The sequence below is a fragment of the Caretta caretta genome, chromosome 3 (genome assembly GCF_965140235.1).
Source record: "Caretta caretta isolate rCarCar2 chromosome 3, rCarCar1.hap1, whole genome shotgun sequence".
NCBI classification, from domain to species: domain Eukaryota; kingdom Metazoa; phylum Chordata; order Testudines; family Cheloniidae; genus Caretta; species Caretta caretta.
This window is the reverse complement of record NC_134208.1, coordinates 41,390,109-41,415,742: the sequence shown is the minus strand read 5'-3', so window position 1 is coordinate 41,415,742 and position 25,634 is coordinate 41,390,109. Positions and strand designations below refer to the sequence as shown.

The 25,634-nt window shown below is 40.3% G+C and overlaps 1 protein-coding gene across 5 annotated transcripts in view; it reads right to left on the bottom strand.

Moving 5' to 3' along the window:
* ARHGEF10 (Rho guanine nucleotide exchange factor 10) overlaps nt 1-25,634 on the bottom strand; it is a 193,365-nt gene that overhangs the window by 26,199 nt on the left and 141,532 nt on the right. For all 5 annotated transcript variants that reach the window (XM_048845332.2, XM_048845331.2, XM_048845334.2 and 2 more), the window contains 4 exons: nt 23,616-23,839; nt 22,258-22,415; nt 9,286-9,428; nt 812-986 (listed from right to left, as the gene is read on the bottom strand). In XM_048845332.2, the coding sequence (XP_048701289.1) occupies nt 812-986; nt 9,286-9,428; nt 22,258-22,415; nt 23,616-23,839 (700 nt within the window). The remainder of the gene's footprint in view (nt 1-811; nt 987-9,285; nt 9,429-22,257; nt 22,416-23,615; nt 23,840-25,634) is intronic.

The following is a 25,634-nucleotide window of genomic DNA, read 5'->3' as shown; positions in this document are numbered from 1 at the left end:
TGTATCGTCTGCAAATTTTGCCACCTGACTGCTTACTCCTTTTCTTCAGATCATTTATGAATATGATGAACAGGACTGGTGCCAGTAGACCCCTGGGGGACACCACTATTTACGTCTCTCCATTCTGAAAACTGACCTTTTATTCCTACCCTTTGTTTCCTGTCTAAACCAGTTACTGATCCATCAGAGGATCTTCCCTCTTATCCTATGACTGCTTACTTTGCTTAAGAGCCTTTGGTGAGGGACATTGTCAAAGGCTTTCTGAAAGTCCAAGTACACTATATCCACTGGACTACTCTTGTCCATATGATTGTTGTTCCACTCAAAGAATTCTAACAGATTGGCGAGGCATGATTTCCCTTTACAAAAGCTGGATTGGCTCTTCCCAACAAATCTTGTTAATATATTCTTGTACAGTGCTACAAAATAGGACAAAATTGGAGCCCGCAACTGGCCTCCTATTTGCTATTTACTATTTTCTCTATGTCTTGTAATGGGGATGGTAGATATGGAGGGAATTAATTGCATACCCTGCTCTGAAAAGCAGACAGTGAACTGAATTATATGAATCCTGCTCTTTAGTTTCTTAATAGATTGTCTTTCTGTTAACGCTCATAGTATCTCACGATCTGACACACACACTACCCAACTAGTCAAAAGAGATAGACTCTAGCTGCACAGCTGACATCTAGATACAATTAAAAGTATGAAACTAGGGTTCTAGTTCACACCCACATCTATGAGATACTGTAGAAGAACAACAGGGGAGTGACTCAGCCAAAACAAAACCGTGAGGGTAGAATGCAGTTACCTGACAATATATTGTGAACAGGAGTGGCAATGTTAATGTCCTGGAGGTGTTTCAGTGTCTCAGTGTGGAACAGGCGGAGTGTAGATCCAGATGTGAAGGCAATCCAGATTCCCACTCCTGCAACAGCCATGTGCGAGATCACCATCCCTTCTTCTTGATGAGCTTCAAAATGGCGCTACAAAGAAGACAAAGGATCTAGAACAGATTCACCAGTGACAGAGCATTCATTTGTACTTATGAACTTCTCAGAGTAGGAAATGTGCCTTTATTCTCTGTGTAGGTTGCCTGATCCCATTGCTCCACTAAGAGCAAGTCCTGATTCTGCTGCATATATGGTGCTAGTTTTCATTGCCACTTGTTTTGGAAAAAACTGCATAAATATTAAATAGGGAATCCCAAGCTCTTGCCACTAAAATTTTATAGCCCCTCATCTGATTACATCCTGGGAATTTAGAATTTGATAAGCGTTGTTTCTTAACAGGAATTCTGCACTTCTGTTTTGTAGCTCCAATGGGAACACAAGTACAGACAAGGCTCCCGAGACTTATTTTCACCATCATGTTAGTTGAATCTGCAGTACAGCGCCCACCAGTAGGGTATTTTGAACGACTCCCTAGTGTAAACATGGCCTGGGTTTGGGTGGAATGTATAGACAAACACTCACTTGGAAGGCAGAACAGAACATCACTGCAGTGAGACTGAATCAGTCACAGTAACTTCTCCTGGTGCATTTTTAACTTCCCTGGGATGGATTTTGCTTTCTGCTAGGAGTTTCAGTTGCCTTAAATCCCCTTTGGACTGGGTTTCTGTGCCTGCCCACCATTTTACCCAGTAAATGGGAAAAGACTCCCCGTCATTTTGAAGGGCCCAGCTGTCTCCACACACACACACTTGCTAATTCCTTCATCTCAATCTCTTTCATACTTCACACAGTGGCATTACTAATCTGCCAAATGGTGACTATAGTGATCCAACCATTATTGTTGTAATTATTAATAGTTATTTTTATTTGTATTACCAACGCGCCTAGGAGCCCTAGTCATGAACTAGGGCCCCCCCTGCACTAGGTCCAGTTCAAAGACATAATTAAAAAACAGTCTCTATGAATAATCTCTCCTATTTTAAACTTTTCTTTGAACAAACCAGTCAATTAAATTTCTTTTGAAAGAACAATTTTAAGTTTTGAATATCATCATAATGTACTGAAAATATTGCCTCAGTCTTTCATGGCCCTAAGTATATATAACAGGGAATAGCCTATTAGTGTAAGATTGGTGGCTATGACATAACCTAGCACCTAATCATAAAAATATACAATAAAATGTCCCTGTAGGTTTTGTTGTCACTGAGAAAATTCTGACCTCCCTGAGATAAGAATATCTGAACAAAAGTACACATTAAGAAGGGTCAAATTTAACATTGCCAGTCATTTCATTATGCGGAAAATTCACTCAATCTCCCCTGCTTTAGAGGACACCCTATATGGAGGAGAAGGTGAAACAGGATTAAAATCCTAGAGGCTAAAATTACCTTTGATTTACAAATATTAGCCCTGGGAGGATTCAGTGGGGAACTCAATTACTCCATTTTTATTTCTTTACCAAAGAAATAAAATACTATTAATAATATCAAGGATTTTCTTTCTGGTCTTTTATTTAATTCTGTTTCTACTGAGTAAAATGGACGACGAGATTAGGGATAAATTGATCTTTAAAAGGTAGATTATTTAAGGATCTAAAGGCATGATTACTTGCTCAATTACATATATTAATAGGTAAGTCTTATGTAATATTATTGCTTTCTTTTTTATTAAGGTATGAGCTTTATAAATGTTGGTAGTGTCTGAGCCTGGTTCTTTAAGATGATGGGTGCCTCTTGCCAGAGTGGTGAGTGCTCTCATCTTCTGTTGAAGGCAAGGCCCTGCACTGTGTCCAGCGGGTTCACAGGAGTATGTAGCAAGCCCATGTCACTCTTAAATTGATCAAAATGCAGGAGAGCTAGTTTAACTGAGATAATTTGTTTACTAGAGAATATAATTACTATTCAAATTGTGCATGGCCACTTTAATCTGGAGTCACATAGTGATTACTCCTGAAATAAGTAACCACTCTGGCCAATTACAAGAACTCTCCCCAAGCTCCAGCAAGGTTTCCATTATGAGGCAGGACCTGATCTGTGCCCTGTCTTTAAGGTATGAGAGAGAACTCTCATGTGTAATTGAAGCCCTTCAATCATTAAAAGCAAAGTTTGGCTATAACATTTGGAACTTGTTTCCTCTTCACTATTATAAGTGAATCATCTTTGAAGTAACAGATTGTTGTTGTTTTTTATGTGTTGTGCCAGCAGGCTGCTTACTGGAGTGTACAGAGCTGTTCGTACAATAAAGAATCATTGTAATGCATAAATGACAAATACTTCCCCTGCACGGATTCAGCCTCAAGGATTTACAAGTATATAACTGTTCTATGTCTCACAATACCGAGACACACTCTCAATTTTATTCTCACTTTTAAAAATAAACGTTCCCTGTTTATGGTTCTTAACCAGATCGTATTACATTCTGGTCATTTAGCGTCAGCATCCAATCCACACCTTTCTCAAAGATCACTCACATCAGGCCAAATTCTTCTCTCAGTCTATCTTAGGTACTTTTATGGGCCCCATCTCCACAGTAGCTGGGCATCTCACAATTTAAAATATCCTCATTAACACCCCTGTGAGGTAGGGAAGCTTTATTATCCCCATTTTACAGATAGGAAACTGAGCCACAGATAGTCTAAGTGACTTGCCCAACATCACTCAGGAAGTCTGTGGGAGAATAGGGAATTGAAACTGGGTCTCCCAACTCCTCTACTAATGTCCTAACCAAAGGGTCATCCTTCCTTTCAGTCACTTGTCACATTACTTGACAACATCCCTGACAACTGTAACTCCACTTATGCCAATAGAATTACTCCAGACCCACATCAGTGTAACAGAGGAGAATATAGTCTATCTTATCTTCTTATTCCTATTTTCATGATTGCTGTTTAGTGGGTTTTGAGGGGGAGGTTTTTTTTCTCTTCTTTTGTTAAGGAACTGTAATATTCCTCAAGTGCACAGATTATAGTAAATGAATAGAGAAGGTGTCTCTTTGCCTGTTAAGTTATGCTCACATTCTCAATTCTGGTGAGTCAAACTGTATTACCTTTTGGCCTTCACTAGTGACCACACTCTAGAAGGCACGGAGAGCATCTCTGCTGTATGCATTTATATCTACAATTTTAAAGTGACATTTTTACTCAAGTAGCATAGAAAAACTGGACACTTAATGACGCATGGTATTATACATTTTCCCATTCTTTAAACTGTCTATCTTACCTCATCTCAGTTTTTCTTCAATAAGATACACAATTTAAAAAGATAAATCGATCATTTGTCTAACAGAGCAAGAGTTGGAGACCCTCATTTGTCACATTGCCGGCAGAGCCCTGGGAAAGCTGCTCATCCTTCTTATGAGTGAATTTCCTGATACATCCATAGTACATGTAAAAATTTCATGACAATCATGGCTTCAAAAATAATGTGTTTTTGCTTTATAGTATCACACACAATTATTATAATGTCAAATGTGTGTTGTTAAATCCTCTTAGGGACTGATCCAAAGCCCAAAGCTCATTTCTAGACTTCTGGCTTTGGATCAGGCAGGTAATTAAACTAATGATATAAAATTTTAAAATGAACCATTTCTGAAGCGTTCTGCTCTGACCATGAGCAGGAAGATGATTCTATTAGCACAACTGCAAACAATTCACATCAGAGTCTCTAACTCATCTGTATTTACCAGTTAATTCATTAAACTACCACATAGTGTGTGCTTCTGTTTGTACAGTTATCTGAGACATTTAGGGAAAAAAATCAATTGCCATGCACAAAAAGCCATTCTTCTCAACCAAATGGTCTTCTAATTTTGAGTAGGAGCAGGAATGTACCGAAAACCTGGACATTCTTTTGCCAGCGCATAAATCATTTCACTGAAAGTAGCTGCTGGCATCTACATTGACTGCATTGCCCATGTGAAATACAGTAGTTAATTTTTATCTTTAAAGAATTTAGTTCATATAACAAGCAGGGCAACTATTGAGTGACAAAACCGGATCTATCCCCAATCTTTATGTAAACAATCACAAGTTCTCAGTTTAGCATTTTACATTTTCCCCTTCTTAAGTTTTCATAAGCGCATTCCCTCTCTGCCTTCTATTCAAAGCCCAGGTTTTTTTCCCTCAGACTCTCTTGTTCCAACTCTATAGCAACAACAGAGCTGCAGAACACATTTTGGATGCCACAGTCGGTCCTTCCAACACTGGAGCCTGACATGGCCCACTATTGTTTTGACAGTGTATTGCATAGTTGAATTCTTTCTTTTCAGAGGTTGCCCACTTGCACAGTGCAAACTCAGTTGAGATTCCAGGCCTAAATAGCTATGCCAAAAACTGAACCATGGTTTCTCAAGCATAGCAAGCTCCACATAATGGGTCTCTTTGTTCATGAAATGGTGATTGACTTTTGATACTTTAAAAAAATTACAATATTTGGGCAACATAAACACAGGAAATTTCTGTTTGTTTAACACATTTCACATCATTCCACTTAAATCTTCCAAACTAAAGTAGTTTGTCTATAATTAGCCAAGTCTTGAAAAATAGGATTATTTTTCATTTACACAGTGACTTTCAGCCCATAAAATACTGGGATATTTTACAAGTGAGGCCCCAATCCTGCATGAGTCTGTTTGCACAGAGATAACCACAGGATCAGGGTCTAGACCCAACAGCAATACTGAAATGATGCCACCTTTTGGTGGGAGGTCTGCAGGGAAACAGGACCCAGAATGCTAAATACTACATTAGGGGGAGAGAAAGTAGTGGGCAAGGGCAAACCCCTACACTTGGGCAAAATGTGTACTGGGATCCTTAACACTAGGCAACAGCAATTCCTTGCTTTCCAAAGTATCCCTGGCCAAGGGGCTCAGGGCACTGTGCCATTTCCAAAAACACACTGAAACATTACCATTAAAACATATTATTTACATTAAAACATATTTACATTAAAACAAAATGAATTTGAGGGAGCCCACTCCATACAGAAAAAAGGGGGTGGGGAATGAGAGCCAACAGAAATATATAAAGGGCCAACAGTGGTGATTTAAAAAAAAAACAACAACAACAGCATGAGAAATGAAGGCTCAGAGAGCTTTGAAAAAGCAGGGAGAGGTGGAGTAAGATAGATTTCAGAGGAGAGGGAGTTCCACACACAGTAAAGGCATGGATTGCTGGCTGAGGCAATATATGAAAATAAGATCCCTAAAAGGCAGGCAGTGCCTCATCAGGAAGAGGTGTGGGATGAGGATTTGGCATTATCATTTCTACACATGAACTAGTGATGTACAGATGCACAGCATCCTATCCCAGGAAGTTTGGTCTCTGCCCTGGAGGAATGCTTTAACAATATTACCAGCTGAGTGCATCCAAGCTGCCTCATTCTTATCCAGCTAAAGCAGAAGCTTTGCTGCAGGGTAGAGGATGCTCATTCCTCCTTCACGTCCCCTCTCATTGAAAGGAGTCACTCAGGGCATGTCTCAGTGAGAGACAAGGGGATTTACCAAAGCTGTTTAAGAGCTTCAGATATCCCAGGGCTTATGTCCTGTAAAGGTTCCTACCCATAGGTAGTTCACCTCAATCTCCCACCAATTCACCTTTCCCATAACCACATGGAACCATGCACACAAGCAAAAAAAATGTTCAAAGAAAGACAAAATAGAAAAAAATTGAAAAGTGGGAGCATTCACTCAGATCAAACAAGTCATCCCAGCAACTGTAGCCATAGAAAGAAGGAAGTAGAAAACTCACTATCACCTCCCAAGCCATGAATCCTGCTACCAAGCATACCAAACAGACAACAGTGAGGAGAACCACGATCAACAGTGAAACAAAATTTATAATAAATCAGAAAAGCAAGGAGACTGTGGCTCTCTCCGCAGACTCTCATCTGAAAGAATTCCATGTCATAAAATTCATGGAACATAAAGTATCTTCCTGGCAGGGGGAAGGAAAGACTTATTCCTGTTAGGATTTAAGCCCCCTATGATTAGGCCACTAAGCCATGCCCCCGATAGAGTGGTGGAAGATCTGGAACAGGCACAGGGTGTAAATCTCTTTGGCAAAGCAATCCTGAATAACTGCCTGGACTCTCGAAATTCCATCTGTCTTGAAAGAAGGGTTTTCTACAGAAGTCAGCATGATTCACTGGAATTCATCCTCCAGTATTCCTTTCCCTATTCTGAGTGTAAAAGAAACGTGAAAGATCCTTTCTTCTTCAGCCAGATGCTCCTGCACTAGCCATTGTACCTGTGAAGAGGAACAGCACTTTGGGACTGGGCTACCCAGTCTAACAGCTAGCCTAAGTGAACAGTCTAGAGTGAATTTTCCTCCCGGTCACACACATGCAACTCCACTGAAATCAATGATGTTAGTTTGGCTACATGCAAATCATGTAAGAATTTGGCCCAAGCAATTCTGTGAGAGGAATGTTAATGAGCCTACTGAGGCAGTGTACAGCTGGGTCCCAGAGTGTGTGGCGATATAAACCTGCAACAAGGAAAGAGCAGCAGGGAGAAGGGAAGAAAGATATGGAGGAACATGCTGCGTGACTCCCTCCTTTCCTTTGACAGCCCTCAGGATGTGAAAAAAGCTGAAACCGTGTCCAAGGACTTTTTGGCAGACAAAAGTCTTCACTCATTCTTGCTAATTTGAACTGATCACTTGGAGAGAGCACTCCACATTGGTGCTTGGCCAATCAGCCTTGTGATGGAAGTTCCCCATACCCCCCAAGTATATTCACTGCTTCAACTGGCCTGCCACAGTCAGACACAGGAAGATTTTACTGATGGCTGAGGAGAGAAGACAGGGAGGATTATGGGTGTGTTAAGAAGTCTCCACAAGGCAAAAAGCCACACCTAGCTGCACAGAAGCAGAACTGTTGCCTGGACCCAAGCTTGTCTTTCAGGGTTTGTCTGCCCAGTAGCTTTGCTTGAGCCAGTGCCTACAGACTGCATTCGAGCCATAGCTAGCCATACAGGGTGTTTCATAAATTCAAAGACTTTAAGGCCAGAAGGGACCATCATTATCATCTCATCTGACCTACTGCATGTTGCAGGCCACAGTACCTCACCTACCCACTCCTGAAATTGATCCCTAACCTCTGACTGAGTTACTGAAATCCTCAACTCTTCATTTAAAGACTTCAAGTCATAGAGAATCCACCATTTGCTCTAGTTCAAACCAGCAAGTGACCCATGCCCCATGCTGCTGAGGAAGGCAAACCCCCTTCCTCTCAGGGTCTTTGCCAGTCTGACCTGGGGGGGAAATTCCTTCCCGACCCAAAATATGGTGATCAGTTAGACCCTAAGCATATGGGAAAGGTCACCCAGCTAGACACAGAGGAAAGAATTCTCTGTAGTAACTCACAGTCCTCCCCATCTAATGTCCCATCTCTGTCCATTGGAGATATTTGCTATCAGCAGTCGTGGATGGACCATATACCATTGTAGGCAATCTCATCATAGCATCCCTTCCATAAACTTAAGCTCAGTCTTAAAACGAGTTAGGTTTTTTGCCCCCACTGCTCCCCTTGGGAGGCTGTTCCAGAACTTCACTCCTCTGATGATTAGACACCTTCATCTAATTTCAAGGCTAAATTTATTGATGGCCAGTTTATATCCATTTGTTCTTGTGGCAACATTGGCCCTTAAATAAAATAACTCCTCTCCATCCCTGGCGTTTATCCTTCTGATGTATTTATAGAGAGCAACCCTTTCTCCCCTCCTCCTTAATTTTGTTAGATTAAATGAGCCAAGCTCCTTATCTCATCTCGTTAAGGGATAGTAGTCAGGCAGCTAGCCCGAGCTACCCCCTGTGCAGCTGCAGCTATAGTTCTAATTTTAGTGCTCTAGCTTGAGCAGCATTCGAATTAGCACAGATATGTCCACCCAAACTGGGAACCACACCTCCCAATTACTGTATATACGTACCCCAAGAGTCCTGGTCTCCAAATTAGTAGACAACTCATGCTGATTTCCAGCACTCACTCACTCTCTCTGTCAGCTCTCTTGGGTCTAGCTTTTAGAGCTAGTCCTTACACAAAATACCCTGCAGTTTCCAGAAGTTACATGACAATTTAAGGGGGTAAAAATCAGACCAAAAATCCATACAAATTATATTGGCAACAAATGCCAATATAAGAGAAATTCAAAGCGCAGAGAAAGTGAAATCTAACCGAAAAAAAGTTAAACAACTCAAAACTACATCTCTTAGAGGATTCAGTGGATTTTATAGGTTCTCTGAACCAAATTTTAATGCTTAAAGTCTATCCATTGTTGTTTAGAATAATAATGTTTCATGGCACAATACACAAATAATACTTGTAAAAGCATTTACCTCTACAGTATGTGTCTCAGTACTGATTATAAAAATTTGTCCACCAGACGCAGCCCAAATGGTATCTTCCATCATGAGTAGACTTCTAACTGGCAGAACCCCTAATTTCACTACTTTCTGGGGGTCTGAATTCCAGGCTCCATCTTTACAGAAGAAAAGAAGCAAGATGAAATGTTACACACAATAACAATGTACTTTTTGATTTTCAAATTCACTTAAAAACAAATAGTTCGGAAAGCAGTATGCCTCACCCAGCAGTGACTGAGCTATTAGCATCTATAAAACAAAAGTAGTAACAGACAAACACAGAGACTTACTATATGACTAGCTAGCAATCAACCTGAAACTTGTAAAAGTAAAAATTATCAGTTACAAGAAAGCATTTCCCTACATGCAGGATACAAGTACTGACACTGCAAGCTCACTTGGTTTCTTGTTGACAACTGTGTAACATCTCTGGTCCAAACTATGGCCTTAGTTAGACCTGTGTAAAATCAGTGGGTTGTGCAGGTGTAACACAGGGCACAATTTCAAGACTTTGGGGAGGCAGAAGTGCAACCAAGCATTCAACTGGCCTGCGGTATCTTTACAAGTAGTGATGATGTATGAGAAGGAAAGAACACAGTTGGACTTTCAGAGTCTATGCTCAGTTTGAAGAGATGGCAGCCAGAAAAAACCCTATTCGTTTGGTATTTAAGCAAATTTTATATGTATTCAGTTGGATGCTATTAACATGGAACACCACATTGCCATTTTCAAAGTGGCGCTTTACAGAGCAGAACCCAACTGTTCATCTCATCTAACTCTCCACTAACTGCAGTCCAAATCTCAAAGCATTCATTTATGAGAATTTCACACAACTATAGTCGTTCTCCAGGAAGAAGGAGCCCATAGCTGGCCTATTACAAGATGAATGACCTTTCGTGCTAGCAAGGCTCGAAGTCCAGATGTATGAAGCAGTCAATGACAGTTTTACTACAGCTTCTACTACCATGTTAAAGTATCTGTCTATCAGAAACTTGATGGGATGGACTTTCTGCTTCTAGATTCTTAACTTTCAGAAATGCATTTTAAAAGAAATTATAGACTCATTTTGTGCCATATCTTCTGTGTATAGTTCAGTTTTATGGAGAATTCATTCTGGTTACAAACCATCCAGAAATTGATTCAGACTGGATATAGCAGGCCAAAATTAGATTATGCCTAAATGCGTGTTGTAAGATCAGGAATACAGTATCCTTCTGCTTCAGCCTCCATGCCACCACTTATCAGAGTGGCCAGACTGCTGTTTGACATCTCTTTGAAGCAGAAGTTGAAGATTAAAGAAATCACAGAAGATTGCTTTGTCAGAGATTTTGTTTTTAGCAACATGACCTTGTTTTGAATATTTTTGCATGCTACTTTCATACCTACATTTTGAATCGCATATAGAATTAAATAATAATTTTAATAGCTTTCACATACATTAGTTTATTTCTGTTGTGAACACTCAATATTAAATACCCACAATACTGCAAAAAGAAAAGGAGTACTTGTGGCACCTTAGAGACTAACCAATTTATTTGAGCATGAGCTTTCGTGAGCTACAGCTCACTTCATCAGATGTATACCGTGGAAACTGCAGCAGACTTTATATACACACAGAGAATATGAAACAATACCTCCTCCCACCCCACTGTCCTGCTGGTAATAGCTTATCTAAAGTGATCAACAGGTGCGAATACAGACTAACACGGCTGTTCCTCTGAAACCTGTCACAATACTGCACTATCATCTATAATGTTCTCGTAGAACCATAGAATTGTAAAGCTGGAAAGGAGCTTGAGAGATCATCTTGTCCAGCCCTTTGCACTGAGGCAGGGCTAATTAAACCTAGACCATCCCTGGCACGTATTTATCTAACATGTACATAAAAACCTCCCATGACAGGATTCCACAACCTCCCTTGGAAGCCTATTCCAGAGCTTAACTATTCTTATAGTTAGAAAGTTTTTTTTCTTGTATCTAACCAAAATCTACCTTACTGTAGATTAAGCTCATTCCTTCTTGTCTTTCCTTCAGTAGACATGGAGAACAATTGATCCCATAGTCCTCTTTATAACAACCCTTGACTTATTTGAAGACTTATCAGATCCCCTCCACAACCAGTCTTCTTTTCTCAAGACTTTCCTCATAGGTCAAGTTTTCTAAACCTTTTGTTGGTCTTTTTTTCCTCTCCTCTGGCCTGTCTCCAATTTATCCACATCTTTCTTAAAGTGTGGTGCCCAAAACTGGACACAGTGCCCCTGCTGAGACCTCACCAGGGCTGTGTAGAGCAGGACAATTACCACTCAGGTCGTACATATAACACTCCTGTTAAGACACCCAGAATGATATTTGCCTTTTTCACAGCTGCATCACATTGCTGACTCATATTCAATTTGTGACCCACTATAGCCCTCATATCCCTTTCGGCAGTACTAGCGCCTAGCCAGATATTCACCATTTTGTATTTGTGTATTTGATTTTTCTTTCCTAAATGTAGTATTTTGCACATGTCTTTATTGAATTTATCTTGTTGATTTCAGACCAATTCTCCCATAAGGTAATTTTGAATTCTGATCCTGTCCTTCAAAGGGCTTGCAATCTCTCCCACCTTGGGGTCATGCACAAATTTTATAAACATCATCCGAGTCATTAATGAAAATATTGAATAGTATCAAACCTAGGAGAGACCCATGCAGGATCCCACTAGCTACATCCTCTCAGTTTGACAACAAACTATGTATAACTACTCTTTCAACAAGTTGTGCACCCATTTTATTGTAATTTCACATTTCCCTAGTTTGCTTGTGAAAATTTAATGTGGGACCATGTCAAAAGCATTACCAACTTCAAGATATATCAAGTCTACAGCTTCCTTGCTATTCACTAGGCTAGCAGTCCTGTCAAAAAGGGAAATTAAGTTGGTTTGGCATGATTTGTTTGGCTATTACTTATGTTGTGGAAAATGAGTCACACCATCTGTTTGGTTCAAACAGTCTGAGGCCTTTTATTGAATACAAGCATGCAGGGAGAGGAAGACAGAGATGGTCACACGCAGGTACCACCCTGGTCTCTCTCTCTCTCCTGTCCCTATAAAACCAGTCTTATATAGGTCCAAATCCAAGCCACACGATGCATTTCCTTATTAGTTTTTTTTTTTTGCCCCACCGCTCAAGCATTATTAATAAAGCCTTATAAGGAATAATGGAAAGACACTTTCATAATTAGCACAGTGCTGACGCACCTTGTTATTATGCAGATCTGCGGTTTGCTGTGGCGCATTTTGACTAGGGACTTTTGCAGGGTGGAGGGTGCATATAATGGACAGCTAGGGTCTTTTCCGGAGGCCCTTTGGTTCTTTTCTAGTTAGAGATTGGCCTAGTCCATTATCTGGGTCAAGTGCCACAGCCTAGCATACGTAAATGCTTTTAGCTTAAGCCAAGTCGTACAGGATACAGGCCTGTAGGCCTCTTGCGTTACAGCTCTTGCATATGTTGCATACAGTGCATAGATTGTGCCGCAGAATGGGAAGGGGTTAGATCAACAGCAATTTCCCCCACGCTATCACCCTATTATTCTTCAGGTGCTTACAAACTGATTGTTTAATAATTTGTTCCAATATCTTTCCAGGCATTGAAGTTAGGCTCCTGGTCTATAACTCCCTGGGTCCTCTTTGTTCCTGTTTTTAAAGATAGATACATGTTCACCCTTCCCCAGTCCTCTGGGACCTCACCAGTTTTCCATGAGTTCTTGATAATGATCACTTGATGGTTCTGAGATTGCTTCAGCTAATTCCTTAAATACCTTGAATTTCGTCAGCTTCTGCCAACCTGAATACATCTAATTTATTTAAATATTCTTTAACCTGATCTTTCCCTCTTCTGGCTTGTGTTTTTTCCCCCCTGTTGTTCGTATTAATTGTGTTAAACATGTGGTCACAATTATCTCTTTTAGTGAAGTCTGAAGCAAAATAGGCATTAAACACCTCAGCCTTCTTAACGCTGTCCATTGTTAGCTCTCCTTCTCCGCCACGTAGCGAACCTTCACTTTCTTTCATCTTTCTCTTGCTCATATGTATTTATAGAACCTCTTCTTATTGTCTTTTATGTTCCTTGTCTTATTAATAAGATATATAAAATTTAGTTGTTTCTAATATCTGTGTGGTTACACTGAGAAAATGTCACCTTACTTGCATACCTATCTGTCGCCTGTGTGAGCTCCAGTAACATTGCCCACTTATTGACATCAACAAAACACATAAGCATGTGCTCAATTTAAGCACATAATTACATAAACTCTTATATAGATTATATGGTCTTTGGGGCAGTGACTCTCTCTTTGCTACCCGCCTATATAGTGTTTAGAACAATGGGGTACTAATCCCTGTCTGGGATTCCTGGACACCACTGTAATACAACAATAGTAATAATGGTAAACACATGCATAAGTGCTTTGCAGAATCAGGACCCAAACAAAATTGTGGCACTCATAAACTGTATTGCCTCTGATATCTGCATCTATATAACTGTTCTTGACACATGCTTAGAATGTGGTTCTAATCTGAAAAGTATCTTCGTATAGAAGACACTGAGTTCCGTATTCATTGTATCACAACAATTCCATATCAAATGAATTCAGTCTACGAGTGAGAAGAGTGTTTCCAATTAATAGCCCTGCAAACTCTACCTTTGATGTAAAGCTAATCTGTGTTCCCTCTGACTCAGGCATCACCACCAGTAATAACAAAATTTAGTGCCATGTGCCTTCCTCACTTCAACCACATTGTCCTCAAATTAAGCACTGAGGTGGAGATTGAATAACTGTATAATTGAGGACATAATTTGAAGATAACAGAGATGCACAAGTGCCCTACACTTGGAAGTCTACTTACGTTGATTATGTGCAAGTCAAAACAGAATCCAGTTCACTGTCCCCGAGCTATTTTGCTTCTTCAGGGGTAAGAGCAGTAAAAAATGGCATAGTTTTACTATGTCCGCTAAAGTACACAGACTTTGAATTTGCACCATGAGTAGATCTGCTGAGTAAAAAGCTGCTTTTTTTTTTAATATAGTCGCTTTTCAGAAATCACACATTAAATTCAACTAGAGACTATCTTGTTCATTGACAACACCATTTCTTCTGAGACATAAATGCACTAGTCTGTTTATTTCCTGCATGTCTGAATTTGGTGTAAAACATAACTGAAATGTATAATGATTCCCAATGTATTCCTACCTCGTTTCTTTCAGGGTCATCATTTATTTTTAAAAGTTAGGCATTTAAGGCCTGATTCAATATAAACTGAAGACAGTGGATGTCTTTTCCACTTACTTCATTCACTGAAGGGCATGAAAAGACTCTCATTGATTTCAGAAAGTGTCTGGATTATGCCCTTAGTGCTCATGATGACTTCAATACAACTACTCATGTGAATAAGGGATTGCAGAATCAAGTCCTTCTTTAGTTAATTTTGATCAAATTTCATACATAGTCACTACATGTAATATGTCATATATGCATTAAAATAGAAAGGAAGATCACCACCTGATATCCATTACAGATACTAATTTTGTTTTCAAAATTTTAAAAAACTTTAATCCAATTTGACCTAACAGAATTTGGTTTTAGTAGTCACTCTCTTCTGAAAGAAAAGGAGTACTTGTGGTACCTTAGAGACTAACCAATTTATTCACGAAAGCTCATGCTCAAATAAATTGGTTAGTCTCTAAGGTGCCACAAGTACTCCTTTTCTTTTTGCGAATACAGACTAACACGGCTGTTACTCTGAAAACTCTCTTCAGAGACTCTTCATTTATGTGGATCAAAAATTACTTTCCAAAAGTCATTTTTTATTGGTACTGATAGCACAATGGGCTCACATCTACATTCTGTGAAAATCCAAAACTCAGCATTTCAGTGAGATTTTGGGTATGCAAAAAATGCCGGATTGGGACCTCAATGGTCTTGATGCTATAATGTGTTTGTGCAATGTGCTTGATTTTCAATATCATTCTCTAATTTTGTGTAACCCACACACCTCCTGGATGTGGTGTTCAGTCCCATCTAGTGGCACTGAGACCACTGAGAGAGAGATTAATGAGTCTCCTCTATAGCCTTAGCTAACAGCCATGTAACTTTTAGCTCGTGCAGTAGAGGCTCATGCATTTAGCTCCAGAGGTCACAGGTTCAATCCCGACCGCGACAACAGGGGTCTGTCAGTGTTACATTTGCACCTACAAATAATAATTTTTGCAGTTTTATGCTGCAGTAAACTGAGGATACAGGTGGTAATACTTGACCTTTAACTACCTAATTGCACCTGTAAATCAGGTAGGTGGAACAAAAGGCTGGTTGCAACCCGGTGAATGGGGTTGTAACACCACTCAAATTTGGCCCAGCCACCCTTCTGTTCTGATGGAGGGGCAGCTGAGCCAAATGGTGCTGTGAGCTGGTGAACAGGGAATCTACTTTTGTACAGCAGAGTCCACTGAGAACTCAACTCCTGGCATCACCAATTCATGCATTGCGTGGGTAAGAGAAGGGAAACTCCCCAGCTGAGGGAGACACGGGTCCCAGTGGATGGGTGGGGAGGGACAAGCAGGGACTAGAACAGCATTCTTGGGGTGGGGGAACATTTTTTTCCTCCATGTAATAGTCTGAAGGCAAACTGTATTATTGTATAATTTAGTTTTATTCTCGGTTCTTGGTATGATACAACACGATTTAAAAAATTACTTTCCCTGTCAAAATGTCCATTTATAGCTTGCATTCATTCCACCGCCCCGCTCCTGGTGCCGTCAACTGAGCTGAATTTAACATGCATCTTTTTGTTTGGTAACTTCCTGTCTTACTCAGCAGCACCATTGATGATTTCAATAATGCTGCCAGCACAACCCTGGGAATAGGGTTTGTTAGTCTATTTGTGCAGTGGAGCACACACATTTTTATATCACGTGGTATATGAACAGTGGCGAGTGATTTATTTAATTTCTTGAGGATAGGACAATGGATTTAAAAGCAAAATGATGTTTGCAAATAATAGCACATTTCCCATCATCTGGGGATAACTATTTTAGGGCTCATCCCTGCTTTCCTCTGATTACAGAGTGCATCTTCATATGCCTAGGAAAACCCTTCGCTGCACGTGCAAATGGTGAGCACAGTAAACAGTATTTTCCAAATACGAACCAATATTGCATATCAAATGGCAGGATTCCAGTCGAATATAAAACATCATAGATTTTATCTGACTCCAACTTTTAAGTCACCTACATAGGTGGCACTGAAAGTATCTGCCTTAAGTAAGTAAATAAGATTAGGTAACTAACTCAATATTTGCAGTATACAAGGTATTTCCTGTAGTATGGATAAGGACATAAAGCCAACACCAGGATAATAGTATTTATCTTTTTCAGTACCACTGCTAGTCCATCGCTCTTGTACAGTTAACAGTATTTTGTTCAGTCCAGGTTTAAATCTCATAAACAAAGGGGGCTCCCATCACTTCCATTGGGAGACTATTCCACAGACTGAGTGGTCTCACTGTCAGGAAGTTTGTTATGAATTTAAATTGTCCCATTCCTAATTTCATCCCATTATGTTCCCCTTTAACTCTGCAGGATAATACCTCATCCTCCTGGGTGTTAATCCCCTGCAAATGTTTGCAGATTGTTATCATGGTGTTACTTAGTGGTTGTTTAGCTAAACTCTTTCACTATTTACTCATAAATCAATATTTCTAGTCTCCGGATGACTGCTGCTATTGTTCTCTGAATTCCACACAATAAGTCAACGTTTTTCTGGCAGTGAAGTGCCTGAAACTGAACACAATATTCCAGGTGCAACATACCTAAACTGTATAAAAATTGAGTGTTACTTTCCTGTCCTGAGACACAAAGCCTCTGGGAATGCAAGACAAATGTGCACTGACCCTTTTCTGCTACCATATCTCATAGCTAACACATCTGCTTGGCTGTTCAATCACTCCCAAATCTCCACTTTCCAAGTTTCTTCTGCCTGCATCCCATGAATATCTGTGTTTTGCATAATTATCTCACCAATGCATTAAGTATTTTTGTTTTTTTTCCTCCCCAAGTTGGACTGTAATATTATCTTCTGGCCATGCTTCTACTTTCCTATGTATGATTTTTTATACTGGTGTTTACAGCTTCTCTTAGTTTAGGATCATCACCGTTTCTTTAATGGGTTCTTTACTCTTCCCTGACAATGCCTCAGTCCTGCAGCTGGATCTGCATTTGCACCCTGTGGAGCCCTATTAGTTTAAAATTATACAGCAGGAATGGGGTCAAAGACTTGACCTAATACAGATCTCAGCAGTAACCCACTACAAATTCCACCCTTCCCTTCAACTTCCTACTTGGCCATTTATTATCTTTTGTTTATGGTCCTTCAGTCCCTTTCCTATCCACTTGAGAATTTTCATACGCAAGTGGATTTGGATTAGTTCTGATTGTAAGACTGAGATGTTGTATCAAATGCTTTATTAAAATCAAAATATGTATTTCATTTACCACTTTTTCTCCATCCACTAATTCTCATTTTGTAATTCTACCAAAAAAGCAATAATGGTTGACTGGCACATGTCATTAGATGACCTAAGACACATAGGCTGGTGCTACGCTACTTTACAGCATCCTTTCAATTGCAACAACGATGATACAAAGCCAATACACAAAGTAATAATACAAATGAGATTAACAATTTTGCCCTTTCATTCAATGAGGAAAAGAAAAACTAGAAAAGAGAAGCAAGTTAGCATGAATTTTAAAGCAAAATGCAAAACTTTTGCTAAGTGACTGGTGCATTTATCTCAAATATTCGAAATAACTCAAAGTAACATTGTCAACTTGAAAATCAAGACACTGTAATAGTTTTACTACCTATTACCATTAATGTGTAGAATTATGACAACTGAAAGAGGAAAAAAGTTTCCTCTTCCTCCCCCCCACCATGCCCAGTTCCCTTGCCCAGCCATTTCCCCCCTCCTGACCTCTCGTCCAATCTGTCTTTCCCCTCCCCACACCTCCAACCTCCAGTTAACCCTGTACTGTCCCTGTTCCCACTGGAGGTCTCTCTTATTCCCTAGGTTTCTTGTCCACCACCCTCACACTCCTTGTCCAAACTTCTGTGCCCAGAGAATCCCAGTTCTCACCTCTATACCCTGGCTCTTCTTCAGATCTGTCTTCCCTCCCCTCCCCCTATGGTTCCCAGTCTTAGTCTCTTTGCCTAGCTAATCCCAATCTCCACTCCCCAGGCTCCTTATCTGATCTCAGTCTTCTTCCTCCACCCATTGGCTTTCAGTCCCTACCACCTCATTTCTCTCCCTGGCTCCACGTCCCAGTCCCAGCTAGTCCCAATCTCTCCCCAACTCCCAGTCGCCGTTTTCCCCCTCCTCCAGCATCCAATCCCATATCCTCTTCCTGTTCCACCAGGTTCCCCCCAATACATTCAAACCAGGTAGCTTCCTCCTCTAGCCTGTCTGGGCCCAGCAGGGTCAGGGTCAATGAAAGCACAAGAGAGTGAGGCTTCTTGCTCTTAGTTCCACTGCCTTTACTTGGACCTAGTATGTTCTAGAGCAGCCGGGAATTGCTATTGGATAGAAAGTCCTGCTAAGCCCCAGGCCTGGATGGAATCTTAAGGGAACTGAACTAATAAGCTCTACCAAGTCTCTTGTGCAAACTGTGATTTTTTCAAAGACTTATAACTTGGTCAAATTTTGGTGGATTTACATGAGGATGGCAAAAGGCACACCCCTATTTACTCCCCATAAAGGCAACCCTCTGGCCATATTTCAAGTCTCTGCTCCAAAGTATAGAGAAGCTAAAGCTTTTCAAGAAAGAGCCACAGATTTTTGTAGCCTGGGCAAAATGATGTATTTTTCCTTAATCTCGTTCTCAGTAATGTCTGGACTGTTTTGGCAGAAAATAAATAAATAATCAGCCTCAATCAGATACCCAGCATGTAAAATTTCAGCCCGAACAGCTAAAATTTGGCAAAGTTTTAAGCAACTGAAAACAGGGTCTTACAATGAGAAGTGTCAAGCAACCTTAATAAAAAGCAGTGCTACCCACACTGCCTATAACGACAGCGCTTTGTTATGGGCAGTTTCATTTTTTCCCCAGTAACACTACTTTCACATGTGTAAAATAGGACTGTACTGTTAGGACAATGTCCTTTTGTCTGTGTGGCTGTTTCATAGAACATCAGGAAAATAAACTAGGAGAAGTTTGAGGCACAGGTAGTATCTCAAATTACTTATAGCTCACTTTCTGAAATTGATTAGATTTTAAGAAGACCATGTTCCTTTACCTTTGTTCATTACTTACTGCTGTTTAGCTGATTTACAATGGGGAAGTAAAAACATTTTGACAAATGGTTGTCTAGTTACATAAAACATTGTTGTCCATACAAAAATATGCAAGAGAGGTAGTTTGGCTGTGAAAATTCCCCAGTCCTCCTCCTCATCCCCTCAGTTTGCTAAACATGCCTTTTAAATTTCCCTTTAAAGGAACAATTTGGGACAATTCCTGCCCCCCTTCCTGCAGCCACAGTGTGCTCTGACTGCAGTGAAATGAGTAAAAGTTCTGTAGGTGCAATAAAGAGGGAGGGGCAGGCCTGCAGGAACGCAAATGGGCATCTGTACACACTGGACAATTTGAAGCTGTGCTTGTGTTGTACCAGATGAAAGCAGTGGGGCAGGTGAGAATCATTTTGGGGCTAGAAATAGAATGAGGCAGACCTGGTGGATTTGTGACTACACACATCCACTGCCCATTATGTTTTTTGTGGGACGGAACAAGGATTGAACCTGCAATAGCAGCTGCGAAGTGGCTATGCAGCCTGGAAGAAAGATTTTTCCTTCCTTACCCCATGGAACTCCCCAGCGCACTGCCCAATTACATAAAGTGTGCACTGGGATTCGCATTTGCCTTTCTCTGAATACGGGCAAGCAGATAAGAATGTCTGATTTAGCTGGGGATTGGTCCTGCTTTGAGCAGGGGGTTGGACTAGATGACCACCTGAGGTCCCTTCCAACCCTGATATTCTATGATTTTATGATTCTTAGTGTAGCAAGACGCTTTTATTTAGAAAATATCCAATATTTCACTTTTTGGTGTAATCTTTTAATTTGTATACATCAAATTATTAGTGCATTGAACTGATGTCTGTGACTGGAAACTGACACACACTGTAAAACTAAAGGGGACATTTTGATTCTGTGCTGATAAATTACGTGAAATACTTATTAGGCCACATTCTCCGTGTCGTTTGTTCCACAGTTCAGAATAGTCTGTCTGATAAAATAGGTCAGTGCTTCATAACAACACTCCTTCAGGACTGACTGTGTCTGGATAAGCACACTGTGTCTTACACATGATCACAGCAGCAAACTATATGGAAAATTGATGTTAATATGAAAACAAATGACTGGTAACATTTTTATTAGGTATGAAGAGCTGTAACAACAGATGTGAGGCAAACGGTAGGGGAAGACACTGCAAGATGAGTCAGAAATGACTGGATGTAGACTTTCCATGTCAAAGGTTCAGGCAACCTGAACACAATCCTTGTTAGATAAGTTCTTTATACTGTACAGTACTGCTATCTGATTGTCCTCTCCTTAATTGCCTCTGCAGAAGTGGATCCCAGAGAATCCATGCATCTCTTCTCGCCTACAAAGGGGTGCAACTCCCTTTTTTGGTGGAGTGCATCCTTCTTGGAAGCAGCTGTGTGAAGACAACTGTAGTCTTAAATGACTGCTCAAACCCACCACATTCTGAGGAGGTTGTCAATTCACTCCTTGTCCCCAGCCCTACAGCCATATATAGCAATTGGGACCATTGGAATGATGTTGTGGGATGCACCTGAGCATGATCAAGTCCACCCCATTGCTACATTAGGGACAGGTTCTTCCCTATCTGTGCGTAAGTCTGAAGTAGAAATGCTACAGCGCCAAAGCGAAAGATGTTCTTCTGTTGCTGTGGTAAATCTACCACTCTGAGAGGCAGTTTCTAGGTCGACAGAAGAATTCTTCCATCGACCTTCCAGGGTCTACACCAGGGCTTAGGTCGGCTTAATTATGTTGCACAGGGCATGACATTTTTCACAGCCCTGAGCAATGTAGTTAAGCTGACCTAACTGTGTAGTGTAGAGCAGGCCTGACATTCAGTTGGGGAATATTCTTAAAAGGGCCTGTGGTCTAATGCAGCTGTCCCTGGAGCAAAGTCCACAAGAGAGCTCAGTGAGGGAGGCAAGGAGAGGGCCATTGGGCTACACATGGTAGCTGGTGGGAAAGAAGCATCCTTCACACCTCTTGTTTTGGATTCCCCACTGTCCAAATTGAACCATACCTTAAAACCTTCTCAAATAAGAGCAATGGGAAAGGGAGGCCTCTTTGTGAGGTGCATGAGCAATGTATCTAGAGAGGAACTATCTATCCCCCAACACAGTTTAGTCACCATTTCAATTTGGATTTGCTAAAAGAGCTAGCAAAGAGAAACCATTTCCCTTCTCAGATATTGGGAACTAGATTGACATTAGCATCTGTACTGTGTTAAATACAGTATCTTGATTGTTATCACCTATAGTAAGCTCTCTAGGCAGGAAACAGTCTTTATATATGTTTTACAGTCGCTAGTACAACAGGGACCTGATCCTGAGTGGGGCCTCTGACAGATAACATAATGTGCATAACAACAATACTGATATAACAATAATAAATCAGGACTAACAGCCAAGCACACACCATCCTTTGGAAAGAACAAAAGCCATAAGGCTATAAAGAAAACATTTCAAAAGTAAATGTTTGCATCAAATTGTAGTAACTTCAATTCAGAAGCTGTTCAGGAAAGGAAAAATATAGCAGTGGAAATCTGCTTCTGCCAAAATATATTGACACAGGAGTTCCTCAGGATGTTATTACTCTACCTTCTGCTTTTGTGTAGATTGCAATGTTCCCATTAACCAGACCAGCAAACAAGTACTGCGCCAGATACGTTAGGCTCATCACAGTTGATTTTTCTGGGGTGAAGAAGTGCTGAAGTCTAACTTTCTTTGAGCCTTGATGACTCTTGTAAATAGAAATGCTACCAAAAAAAAAAAAGGCAAGCGAAAAATTTAAATATGTCTTATTCAGTTCTTACAATAAAGGTCACAAAAGGTTTTATGGTAATAAAAGTATTGGGGAAAAATAAAGGTCCTTTATTACGCTAAAAAATGTTGTTCATCTGGTCCTTTTCATTATTACTTTATGCCCAAACAATAAATTCCCTGTATTACGGAGACTTCATTTCAGCTGGAGAGACCCTTCTTCTACAAGATACTGTCCTCTTACGGACCCAGAGCTGTACCTCTCAAGGGCCTGATTGAAAGCCCAGTGAAGTCTTTTCATTGACTTCAGTGAGCTTTGGATCCAGCCCTACCTGACAGAAGAAAGAAGAAAATAGTTCAGTACCAGAAATCAATTTTAATTTTAAATTCTTTGTCATGGTACCTATATACTATCATGATGGATATGCCAGGTAAATAGATAGCTCTGACATGAACAGCAGTTTACACATGCAAAGAACTAGTCTGATTATGCTTTATTGCTTTAAATTTAGAAAATTTACAGCATTATTTTTATAGAAAGAGTAGTCCCTTATTTACACTGGCAGGAAGAGAACACAAATTCTCATACTTATGTTCTCAACAGTTACAACCTCCATCCTTTGCTTACCATACCAACAACGTCACATAAACCTATTTCTGTTTTTCACTACTGTACAGAGATAACCTAGTCAAAAGACTCAGTTCATACATGACAAACAACATCAACGTGTTTTATTTTATTAGCATGACAAATTTCTGTCAAATCCTGCAAATGCAGCATTATAAAAAGGTAAATAATTACTTGCTTTTCGTGTTGCTAACAGCACTTCATCATTTTCAAACCCTCCTGATTATTAAAATGATGGAATGATGTAATATCCTTAAAAATCTGTACTTATGTCTTTATATTATTTAAAGGAATTAATCCTTTTTCTTCAGAGGTATTTATTAGTCTCTATGGTTTTTATCCCATGTATGATAAGTTTTAAAAAAAATTGTGTGGAGGTTAATTTTTATTACATGTATGTTGTTACTGGATTATGTGATAGGATCTTGGGATAACTGATGCGTCCGTTTACTCATAGGTGTCATTTTAATATGATTTTCTGAAGTGCCCGTAGAATTGGGTGGACAATTTTTATTGTAGAGTAGTAAACAAAGTAAATTATAGGCAATATATTGAAATTGACTATCACCTTCCTTCCTCCATGCCCAGGCAGACAGTAGGCACTTTTGAGGTTTTCGTAGCCACATTTTCAGACTCTGGAGCCACATTTAACTCTTTCTGTTTCTCCTCCTCTGGAATGTAGACCATGCAGAGAATGCGTGATTCCACATTGAAGCACTCAATAACCTTGGGACTGGAGTTTTGAAATGAGACAATTGCAATTTGGCCCATCTGATTAGTGCAACTGCCAATCTGAATTAGAGAGTAACGAGAAAGGAAAAAATTAACATCCTTCCAGGGCAAGATCACAGTTAACCATGATAAACACATGGCAAACTAATTAAAGACAGCTTCTCAGGTTCTAAGCACTTAAAGGAGTTTTCATGTGTTAATTTAGCACACAAAAAAAGTTACAAGAAAACACCAATCATAATATAGTTTCAAATATTGCAAAAAAAACATGAAATTGGTTTTCTCAGCACACTTGTATACACAATTCTGACACTTCTGTTTCTAAAGGAAGGTTATTATATACCCTTTTGAGACTTGTGTGTATACATAATGCAATGTAATACAAATATAACACAGAACATTAGTGTGATATAATGCTTCTGTAACTAATAAGTTTTAGAAAGCTCTTGTAGCAGGGCAGTCACCTGCTCCTACCTTTAAAGGCTTAAAACAGCCCGGGGAGAGGCCTGTGCCAGGGAAGGAAAAGTGGGGCTGATTGGGAGAAGCAGCCTCAACTGGGGGCCACGCCCCAATCAGGCCGTGGCTGACTTAATCAGGGCCCAGCTGGCCCTTATAAGAGGGCAGTGGGCCAGGAGCACACAGAGTCTCCTCTAGCTGTGGAAAATAGGCCTGGCTGCTGGGGAGCGTACCAGGGTACTTGAGGTGAAGCAGGGTTGGGGAAGGCCAAAAGAGCTGGAAGGCTCCATACTGGAAAAGCCCCAAGCTACAGGCCTGGCAGATGGCCTAAAACAGGGTACTGGGGTTGCAACAGGGCAGCCCAAGGGTAGGCAGAGGCAGCAGGTCCAAACCCCCCTTGCCTATGATGACTGGCTTATACAGACTGCAGTTGGTCCCAGTGAAAGGGGGCTAGATGATGACTGGCAGTAGTCCATAGGCTGAGGCAAGGTGGGGATAGAGGGTGGGGGGTTCCCTGGGGAGGGGAGACCCAGATCTGTGGGGTATTGCCTGGAGGGGCAGCACCCCAGGAAAAAAGGCACCGGGGTCCGGGAGGGACACGGGGGCCAACAACAGCGAGTCACCAACAGAGGGCGCTCCAGAGCTGGTAAAAAGAGCTAATTCCTAGACAGCCAGCAAGAGGCGCTGCAGGGGTGAGTCGCCTCCCCGCTATTCTCTATAATAGCTTCACTATAAAACCTAGATCTGGAAGTTTAAGGTTAATTATTTTTTATAATTTGAGGGCCTGAAACAAGTACTGTACCCTAATGGAAAGGATTACCAGCTCCCCATGGTATTAACTATCCATTTCTATCTCTGTTGGTTAGGGAGGTACTGGACCCTACATATCTCACGGCACAAAGATCAAATATTGCCAACCCTGCACATCATACCAGTGTGCATTAGGGAGGTGGGAATGCTGGGAGAACTTCCACTTTAGGGCAAAGAAATAAATGTGTACATAGGAATACTTTTTATATTATTATTATTATAATATATAATTTATAAGAGAAGAAAAGAACATTCTGGTGTGGTATAAAGATTTTATTGGCATGATTTTGTGATGACTGTATTCATAATTAGCAAAGCCATGAGTGAGTTACACAGATCATCTCAAATCAGACCTTTGAAAAAGAGTATTTCCACCTTTTGCTTCTACTACTGAAAGTTGCCAAAATATCAGCCTCTAAAAGAGTGACAACATGAATCTGATTATGTAAGGAAAAGCTATTCAAATTGGCAGAGGTTTTAAAAAAATCCATTAGTTATACTTTCTGGCTTGTAGGAATGCCTTTATAATTGGGTTAATAATATTATGCCAGCATAGTTTTACATCTAGAGGACATAAAAAATAGTCCCA